The sequence below is a fragment of the Perkinsus marinus genome, assembly GCF_000006405.1.
Source record: "Perkinsus marinus ATCC 50983 genomic scaffold scf_1104296931330, whole genome shotgun sequence".
Classification (NCBI taxonomy): Eukaryota; Perkinsozoa; order Perkinsida; family Perkinsidae; genus Perkinsus; species Perkinsus marinus.
Genome location: NW_003215793.1, coordinates 66,098 through 75,724, shown reverse-complemented (window position 1 = coordinate 75,724; position 9,627 = coordinate 66,098). Strand labels below are relative to the sequence as shown.

Genomic DNA, 9,627 nt, shown 5'->3' with positions numbered 1-9,627 from the left:
ACCTCACACAATCTACTTTAAAACCTACGGAGTGGCTTGATACGCATTCTGCACTGCCGCGGGTAGCTGCGACTCATATGCGCTGTCCCCTATCGCCAACACTATCACTGATGATATTATGATAACGTAATGATAGGGCTTTGGCTGCTGAACCATTTTCCACGATATGGGGTCTTCCGGATCCTGAGTTTGATTACGACCACCTCGTTATTGAAATTATCACTTGTATGTAGTTTGTGGCGATAGCAATGCCAGTAGTGTATAGTACAATATAGAGGACCAGGAAGCCGCACTGTGCCAACATGCTCACCAGTATTACCTACCATTATAATAAATATGCTCAGCGATGCATCTCAACGTTTTATGATGGGTGAAAAATTCCGCTTTTCCCTCACTCAATGAAACCGACGTGTAGCATTCATTATCATTACCGCTCTAGAAGGAAGAAGCGTTGACGATGTACACAGAATCAACTCCCAGGGTAGGATATACGACCAGCGTTTTTCGACGAGTAAAAAATTCCGCTTTTCCCCACTTCATATTAGGGATTATTATTACCGCTCTCCGCGTTATCTTATTCCATTGTATGAGTTAAGCCCATGCACAGAAGAAAGAGGCGTTGACGATGTACAAAGAATCAACTAGGTTGGATATACGACCAGCGTTTTTAGACGAGTGAAAAATTCCGTTTTACCCACTTCATATGAGCGATTATTACTACCGCTCTCCGCGTTATCTTATTCCATTGTATCAGCTTCGCCCACATTATAGTAGCAATAGCGCAGGCACAGAAGAAAGAGGCGTTGACGATGTATACAGAATCAACTAGGTAGGGGATACGACCAGCGTTTTTCGACGGGTGAAAAATTCCGCTTTTCCCCACTTCATATGAGCGATTATTACTACCACTCTCCGCGTTATCTTATTCCATTGTATCAACTTCGCCCACGTAATAGTAGCAATAGCGCAGGCACAGAAGAAAGAGGCGTTGACGATGTACACAGAATCAACTAGGTAGGGGATACGACCAGCGTTTTTCGACGAGTGAAAAATTCCGCTATTCCCCACTTCATATGAGCGATTATTACTACCGCTCTCCGCGTTATCTTATTCCATTGTATCAGCTTCGCCCACGTTATGGTAGCAATAGCACAGGCACAGAAGAAAGAGGCGTTGACGATGTACACAGAATCAACGCCCAGGGTAGGGGATACGACCAGCGTTTTTCGACGAGTGAAAAATTCCGCTTTTCCCCACTTCATATGAACGATTATTACTACCGCTCTCCGCGTTATCTTATTCCATTGTATCAACTTCGCCCACGTAATAGTAGCAATAGCGCAGGCACAGAAGAAAGAGGCGTTGACGATGTATACAGAATCAACGCCCAGAGTAGGTGATACGAATAGCTTCCCAAAGTCGCCGAATAGGAACCCCAGAATCTACCAAATTCAGTGTGAAAACCATTCACACACAGAGATAACAGTGGCCATATAAATGATAATATCAATGTAGTAATGGTACGTCAGGACCATTTAGGATGATCGCATTATATTTCGTCGAAGCAGTTTAGTAGTTGGTTCACATCATCACTTCTCCTGCTGAAGAAGGGTCGTATTTTTCCGTATTTTTCCGAAAATACGGGAAAAATAGTCGTATTTTTCCCGCTGAATATCATACGTTTCAGCGTCTCTTTGTCAGTACTAATCAATGAGACAGCACCATTCCAGAATGGCATTCTGGATGATCGCTCGTCGGCAGTGTTCTGAGGCCCGTCGTGCGAGCCATCTAAGCGTACTTGCGTGCGACTCTGATGGGCACGCGTGCTTTTGCTCGGGCCGAGCTATGGCCATCACTATTATCAGATAGATCCGATTACTAAGCTATTCAAGCTAGCATTTTCTTAAGACCTTAATGACAATGAGTCCAGTCCATGGCGGTATAACCTCGATACGGTAATATAAAACTAAATAGTATATAGGGAATTATTATATGATACTATGTATATGATAATAATAGCGCTAATAATGTAAATATATCTAATAATAACTTGTATATATAATCATTGATGTTTCACGACCGTGATATTAAAGAAACACTAGTGAAGAACATATTTCACATAATTATCATATAATAAATCGTATTATATGATATCATTAATATCATATCATATAATATCAGTGTTACAAATAGCGCGCACCCATATAATCGATTGCATTTGGAACCCATTCCATTTGTTGTCTCGTTTGCCAGTCCAATGAGCTGATATAGTAGCGTTTAATACTATAAATAAATCTAATAATAACTTGTAGATATAATCTAGTATTGAAGATTAACACTAGTGAAGAACATGTTTTACGACTACTGCATATCACCGCGAATATCGCGTTTTTCACCGAGTTTTACGACGCCACTTCACGTAAAGCGGCTGAAACTCCAATAATAACTTGTATATATAATCTAGTATTGGAATTCCACCCTAGTGATATGAAAAATAAACACTAGTGAAGAACATATTTTACGACTACTGCATATCACCGCGAATATCGCGTTTTACACCGAGTTTTACGCCACTTCGCGTAAAACGGGTTGTGAAACTCCAATAATATCATTGAGTTCGGCTTACCATGCCATTCACAATAACGGAGGGAGCCAATCTTCTGAACAGTTTCTCAGCAACTATAAACTTCATGGATTTCCAAACACAAACATCCGGTGGGGGTGTACCTGATCATATCGGTATGAGGGGAAATATATACAAAAAATTAATCATATGTTGCTGATGATACAAAAAGCGACGGAAATTCGCATTGATTTCTGTACACTTCTGAAAATTTATGAGAGTTTCTAATAGAAACTTTTTGTCCGTGTGTACACGACAACTGCTCTTCGAGTCTCAAGGCGCAACTCGTTTAGTGTGCATAGTAAATACCGAGATGTGGTGGTATAGAAATTAGTCGACGAATTTGAACTTGCGCGTTTTGGAATTCATAAAATTTTATCTACGAATTTGATCTTCCATTTTCGAGTAGTCTACGAAAATCGAAAAACTTTTATTCCGTGAATAACGTCTTTTACCCTATTGAAATCAGATTTCGATTTGCTGAATTTGAGATTGAAAAAGTGACGGACTTCCTCCTGACCTCAACTGAGGAGAGCAAACGTATATTCCGACGCTGGAGTGACTACTTTGCTTTCAACTCACAACGTAGCGGTCGTTATTCTATAGGTTTCAAATTCGCGAAGCAACACCAGTGTTGGCGAAATATATGTTTGCTTTCCTCAGCTACTGAGCTCAGGAGAGTTTCTCCACTAATTATAAGAGTTTATAAACGATTTTGCTTAGAAGTGTACAGAAACCGATGAAAAGTTCCCAAAATTTCTCAGAATTTTTCTATTGTCGCCAACACACATATAGTTGACCATGTGCATATTTCCTATGTTTTATGTTAATTCCACCAAAAATCAGCAACTACATAATATGGCTACCTGGTATAAAATCACTCCTAGGTATCGGTGGAATCATAAGGAACACAAAACTGGCTGCCAACGGTAGCATAGCTACTGTCCAGAACAGAGGCTCGCGCCAACTGAGACGAGCGTGTCACCATTTGCTGTCACCATATTGGCTGCTGTACATTTCTATGTGAGAATTTTCAGAAAATCCTGAATTTTGTTAGAGTTTAATATATTCCGTGATATGAAAAACACCAGTAAAAACATATATTGGATTTTTCACAGAGTATTACGCCACTTCACGTAAAACGGGTGGAACTCTGACGAATTGCAAAAACAATTTATTAGATTTTGTATGTAAACTCTTGAGCTCAGCTGAGGAAAGCAAACATATATTCCTACTCCAACACTGTGTTCACTCCTGAGCTCAGTAGCTGAGGAAAGCAAACATATATTCCTACTCCAACACTGTGTTCACTACTGAGCTCAGTAGCTGAGGGAAGCAAACATACATTCCTACTCCAACACTGTGTTCACTCCTGAGCTCAGTAGCTGAGGGAAGCAAACATATATTCCTACTCCAACACTGTGTTCACTCCTGAGCTCAGTAGCTGAGGAAAGCATACATATATTCCTACTCCAACACTGTGTTCACTCCTGAGCTCAGTAGCTGAGGAAAGCAAACATATATTCCTACTCCAACACTGTGTTCACTCCTGAGCTCAGTAGCTGAGGGAAGCAAACATATATTCCTACTCCAACACTGTGTTCACTCCTGAGCTCAGTAGCTGAGGAAAGCAAACATATATTCCTACTCCAACACTGTGTTCACTCCTGAGCTCAGTAGTTGAGGAAAGCAAACATATATTCCTACTCCAACACTGTGTTCACTCCTGAGCTCAGTAGCTGAGGAAAGCTAACATATATTCCTACTCCAACACTGTGTTCACTCCTGAGCTCAGTAGCTGAGGAAAGCTAACATATATTCCTACTCCAACACTGTGTTCACTCCTGAGCTCAGTAGCTGAGGAAAGCTAACATATATTCCTACTCCAACACTGTGTTCACTCCTGAGCTCAGTAGCTGAGGAAAGCAAACATATATTCCTACTCCAACACTGTGTTCACTCCTGAGCTCAGTAGCTGAGGAAAGCTAACATATATTCCTACTCCAACACTGTATGAATATCATCAAATTGCCCCAGTGTATCACAAGATTGCATTTCCCAAGAATGCGAGATCGCCGTTAATCGTAGCCTCCAGAGTAGCAGCAGCCTTGAAGCCCCCTTGCAAAATCATATTCGACAAACCAGTGAAGTAACTGCACGACAACGTGATAAAATTACGCACGATGTAAGTTTAGGAATACATGGATTTTCACCCTAGGGAAAAATATCGCAAAGTTTTTCACCAAGTTTTACGCCACTTCACGTAAAACGGGTTGTGAAACTCCATTGAAAAGCGTTGCGAGATGTTCAGAATTAATACGTGGGAAGCAACGCATAAAGGCCTGATATATGAGAGTATGTACTACGAATTTGTAAAAGAAATTTAAAAATGTGATTTTTTAACGCACGATTATACCCACCCACCTCGAAAATATTAATAAAGTTTCACCCTAGTGATATGAAAAACACTAGTGAAAAATATATTTCACGACTACTGCATATCACCGCGAATGTCGCGTTTTCCACCTCTCTCTCTCTTGTGAAACTCCAATAATACAACTCAGCAAAGAGAGTTGGTCATTCCACTACTCACCATATGTGTAACCAGTAACCAGCGTTTCCATATTGCACTATATTCCGACCGTACTCGGTAGCCATCCCCTGCTGACTCGCCTTGCCGTGCGAGGAACTACCACGCATGGAGTCTATCTATGATGGAGCAGGAAGATAATCGATCAGTTGTTCGAAAATTAACTACCCTGTAGATATCAGGCCGACCATAGTAAAAGACATCTGAAAGTGCACAGGAGTTGGCTCATTAATTTACAGGGTGTGGTATCAAACTTGAAGTTTCACATTCACCAGAAGAGTTTATGAAGAGAAAGAATGACTGGAATCATAGTAGACGTTGGAGGGATCGAACTGCATATACCAGATAATATGAAGTATGAAATTTTGTATGCGCCGGAGGTATACATGTCCATATATATTCACAGTAGTACACAATATATTTAAACCAACAGTGGTAGATAGTAGTTGCATACTGCAGTGCGCACATGAGTTCACTACTACTACCGCTACTAGTAGTAGTGGTCTACTACTACCACTACTAGTAGTAGTGGTCTACTACTACTACTACTACTACTACTACTACTACTACTACTACCATCCGGTCGGCTTCTCCTCCGCTTAACAGTATTCCCCATAGTGCATCCAGTAGAAGGGGAGCTGCCGTCGCGAGTAGTAGCTCTAGTATCGGGTGTTCGAAAGACTTGGCCATACGCGGTGGGGGTTGATGGGCTGACGCAGGAAGGCATTGTGATAGAGGGCTGAAGATAAGCACTAGGAGTTCGCAGTGATGCGAAGAATTCCATGTCATGTTGTGTGATACAGCAGAACGAAGTTTAATGGTGAGAATACCGCCACACTGGCAACTTCCCGCCAACTTGGTTGATATCAACTGGGTACTATGAACGATTAAACCTGGGCGAATTGAATCACATCGCTGAGTTGAAACGACACTGCAGTGCGTGTCAATTTGATATGATGCAAATGTACACTATTTTCCGAGATTAATGATAATCGACTTCGAACTATATCGAATAAACAATGTAAACATTGCTATGAACATGTGATGTGATAAAAGTAACCTTTCGAGGCTGTTATAGCGACAAGTTGTTCACTATCATTCGGCGTGATCGTCGATACTCGCATTTACATACTGTAGGCTAAAGAACACGACAATTTGAACATATTCAACCTTCAACTGGTATCACTTCCAAATTTGATTCCCTGACAATCTCCTCTCGTTAGAAGAGACTCGCTATCTGCTCACTCCGTAGCTCCATGAGGGATCATGCACAATAACATTTATGCGAGTAACTATTGCCGTGGCGGGCGCGAAAACACATGGTAGTGTCGAATACGAATTCGTGCGCTTTATATAAAGTTAAATTACAATATCGAGTGAATAGCGTAAGCGTTAAGGAGTGTGGCTCGGAACCAGCAGGTCGCAGGTTCAAATTAGTGGGTGTAGATTTTAAGTCAATATGATAGGTCTTGTATATCTATTTCGCAGACCTGAGTTTGCACACGATGAGTTTGACTACAGCAGTTGCAGCGCATATGGTGTATGAGAATAATAGTGCATTATGATTAAGTAAGTTGAGGTGGACGATGACAGCATCGACGATGCTAACGTATCAAAGGTCTATAATCCCTTAGTTGACATTCGGGTCCTTAGATCCATCTGATTCTGATGGATCCTCGATCTCACTCGGGGAGCTTTCAACGGTGTAGCACTGTCAAGTGGGCGACACTAAGAACTATCTTCCACCAACCGGGCTAGAACCGCTGAACTGGCATCATGTGGAGTATTTCATAGCCAACCCGACAGTGCTTCTGATTAGCTACTGTACGATTTCATACTGTCTATCGGAATCGAATCTATCTGGCTAGGGAAATTTGGAGTGTTCACCAAAGATTTTACTAAACGAAGTCGTTCTTTTCACAGAGAAAATATTCGCTTGTGGTTGAAAACTCAGACTGGGGTTTATCTTACCTTTTTCCATTAAGATGGTAGTCATCATAGGAAACACAGAATCATTTCTCGAGTTCGAATACATATCGAATGCGATTGTGTCAAACAAAGTGGGACGAAATTACAGTTCCTGCGGGTTGTGTTCAAGGGTGTTGCTAGCCGTAAAATTTTACGCCTTGGGCGTTTTGTGAGAGGCTTCGAGTAATAGAACCGTCTATAGTCTTAGACTGTAATTCTACTTTTGCAGTAAGAGTAGTTACTCCATGAGCCGTACGAAAGAGAACACCATATCTTTGTGGAGGCGTACACTTTACAACTCCTTGGTTGTGTTCATCTGTTTGACTGGTTGAGGCTGTTGATGGACGTTTCACGTGTGACTCGTTGATTAATCTACCACGTCAGATTTCGGGCATAATTCTGTTTCCACGAATAAAACACAGTGGATGAAAAACACGAATTCTTTCACAAAAACAACACTGGAGTTTCGCAACCCGTTTTACGTGAAGTGGCGTAATACTCTTGTGAAAAACGCGATATTCGCGTTGATATGCAGAAGTCGTGGAATATATTTTTCACTAGTGTTTTTCATATCACTAGGATGAAACTCCAAAGTCGGCTTTCCGTAAAATAAAGGATTAATGTAATTTTCTTCCAAATTTTCATGTCTTCAAAATAAAAAAATTCAAATCGTATTCATCAGTGCGCTTATAATTTTCAGCCTTCATATCACTAGGATGGTGAAACTCTACTGCTGAGGCACAGTTGTTTTTTTTCCTTCATTTATGGGAGCTCTCTTCTCCAGTATATGGCAGAGGCTTGCTGGCAGTAGTGGTCAGGAGAAATCCAAAATAGTCATAGTCGGCCTTAGCAACGCTGGAAAGACCACTATTCTGTATCAGCTGAACTTAGGGCAAGTCGTCGTTACTCAGCCCACCATAGGCTCTAATGTGGAAGAGGTTACGCATAAAAATGTTAAATTTCAGGTAGTACTCATGAGTGTCACATAGAAGAAGTGTGATTATATGCTAGGGAAATGATATATAGATAACAACAATCATTCGAGCTGCTTTGTTTCGCATTTCTCAGGTTTGGGATCTAGGTGGGCAGGATAGCCTCCGGCCTAGTTGGTCGGCGTACTTCCAAAATACAGACGGACTCATATTTGTAATAACGATCAGGGTTGGTCGATTATGTGAATCGGATAGCCTCCTTCCAGAGCAGTATGGGGAAATTCTGGGAAATTCTTGAACATTTTTACTTGATACTTTCAGGTTGTGGATAGCAATGATGTTCGCAACTTAGTGCTCGCTAAAATGGAGCTCTTCAATGCACTGCTGTCAGAGGATCTGCACGGAGCTAGTTTACTTGTATTCGCCAATAAATCTGATATACAGGGAGCGAAGACTGCTGAGGAAATATGTAGTGTATTTACAGGGTATTGGGGTTAACGCCGAACTCGGTCCGTGGGTGTATGCAAGGACCCATGGGTTTGATAATAATAGGGAAAATGATGTTCCTAATGTGATGACATGTACATGGGAAACTGTAACTGGAACATTATAGGTTTCTGGATGATTTCCCGAGGCGTAATGATGGTCGTAATGGCGGACTGTGTGGGTTTTCGCTTAGAATCATATTTGCTTGCAGTAGACCGCCTACTGAAAATCATCCAGTGATTCAGTGAACTCTTACTTCAACCCATGCGGGTGTATGAGATTTCTATATGGTACTTTAATGATTATCGCTATGCATGTGGTTAAGTCGCCAGCACTAGAGTTTCGGCTCTTTGTATGATGCTGAAATATTCAGGGCTCTAGAAGTTGAACTTATATAGGAATACTGGCACTGATTATACGGTGTGTGTGAATTTGATATGATGCAAATGTGTGTTATTTTCCGAGATTAATAAGAATCGATCTGAAACTATATCGCATAAACAATGTAGACATTGGTATGAACATGTGATGTGATAAAAGTAACCTTTCGAGACTATGATAGCGACAAGTTGTTCACTGTTATTAATCCCGGAATAGAAAATGCACATTCTTCACATTTGCATATTGCTTACTAAGTAAAGCAAGCGTTATCGTTCAGGTAAAGATCTAGACCTGACCTCAATACGTGGGCACTCTTGGCACATACAGGCGTGTTGTGCTATAACAGGAGAAGGCTTGGCTGAAGGCATGGACTGGCTGGCGAATGAGATAATACAGCAGAGGGAACGGAAGGCTAGCACGGAGAATGGTCCTGGCAGGAGGGGTTGATGCTTGTCACAATAATTGTCTCCTCTGCTACTGTTTGTGTAATAATTTGACAGTTTCCGCACAGTGGCTGTCCTTGGCGTTGGGTATCTACTATTCCGCAAGAGTGGCTAAAATTGCATGTGTTGGTGTCGATAGGGAAATTCTGAGGAATTTCTGGGGAGTTCTAATCCAAGTTGTGCATAGGCAGCTTATGAGCTCAG

General features: G+C 41.4%; 3 protein-coding genes across 3 annotated transcripts in view; 1 reads left to right on the top strand and 2 right to left on the bottom strand.

Annotated features, from left to right (window-relative positions):
- Pmar_PMAR004374 (hypothetical protein) overlaps nt 1-766 on the bottom strand; it is a gene marked incomplete at both ends in the record, with an annotated part of 3,853 nt that extends 3,087 nt beyond the window's left edge. Inside the window, 2 exons of the mRNA XM_002786670.1 lie at nt 224-319; nt 722-766. Coding sequence (XP_002786716.1) covers nt 224-319; nt 722-766 — 141 coding nt within the window. The remainder of the gene's footprint in view (nt 1-223; nt 320-721) is intronic.
- A 1,517-nt stretch (nt 767-2,283) lies between these two features.
- Nucleotides 2,284-5,903, bottom strand: Pmar_PMAR004373 (hypothetical protein; the record flags this gene model as incomplete). Its single annotated transcript, XM_002786669.1, has 6 exons — nt 2,284-2,295; nt 2,627-2,727; nt 3,505-3,590; nt 4,669-4,776; nt 5,217-5,332; nt 5,790-5,903. 6 exons carry the CDS (start codon nt 5,901-5,903, stop codon nt 2,284-2,286), a joined length of 537 nt encoding a protein of 178 aa, XP_002786715.1.
- A 2,033-nt stretch (nt 5,904-7,936) lies between these two features.
- Pmar_PMAR004372 (ADP ribosylation factor 1, putative) lies at nt 7,937-9,490 on the top strand. Its single transcript, XM_002786668.1, has 4 exons — nt 7,937-8,146; nt 8,250-8,327; nt 8,435-8,582; nt 9,258-9,490. Exons 1-4 carry the CDS (start codon nt 7,946-7,948, stop codon nt 9,425-9,427), a joined length of 597 nt encoding a protein of 198 aa, XP_002786714.1. The 5' UTR covers nt 7,937-7,945; the 3' UTR covers nt 9,428-9,490.
- Nucleotides 9,491-9,627: the final 137 nt, after the last annotated feature.

Bases quoted from the DNA above. Each gene is read 5' to 3' on its own strand.
- Pmar_PMAR004372 (XM_002786668.1), top strand. From the start codon at position 7,946: ATGGGAGCTCTCTTCTCCAGTATATGGCAGAGGCTTGCTGGCAGTAGT. The intron at 8,147-8,249 runs GTAGTACTCATG...CGCATTTCTCAG, and splicing joins ATAAAAATGTTAAATTTCAG to GTTTGGGATCTAGGTGGGCA. The intron at 8,328-8,434 runs GTAATAACGATC...TGATACTTTCAG, and splicing joins ATACAGACGGACTCATATTT to GTTGTGGATAGCAATGATGT.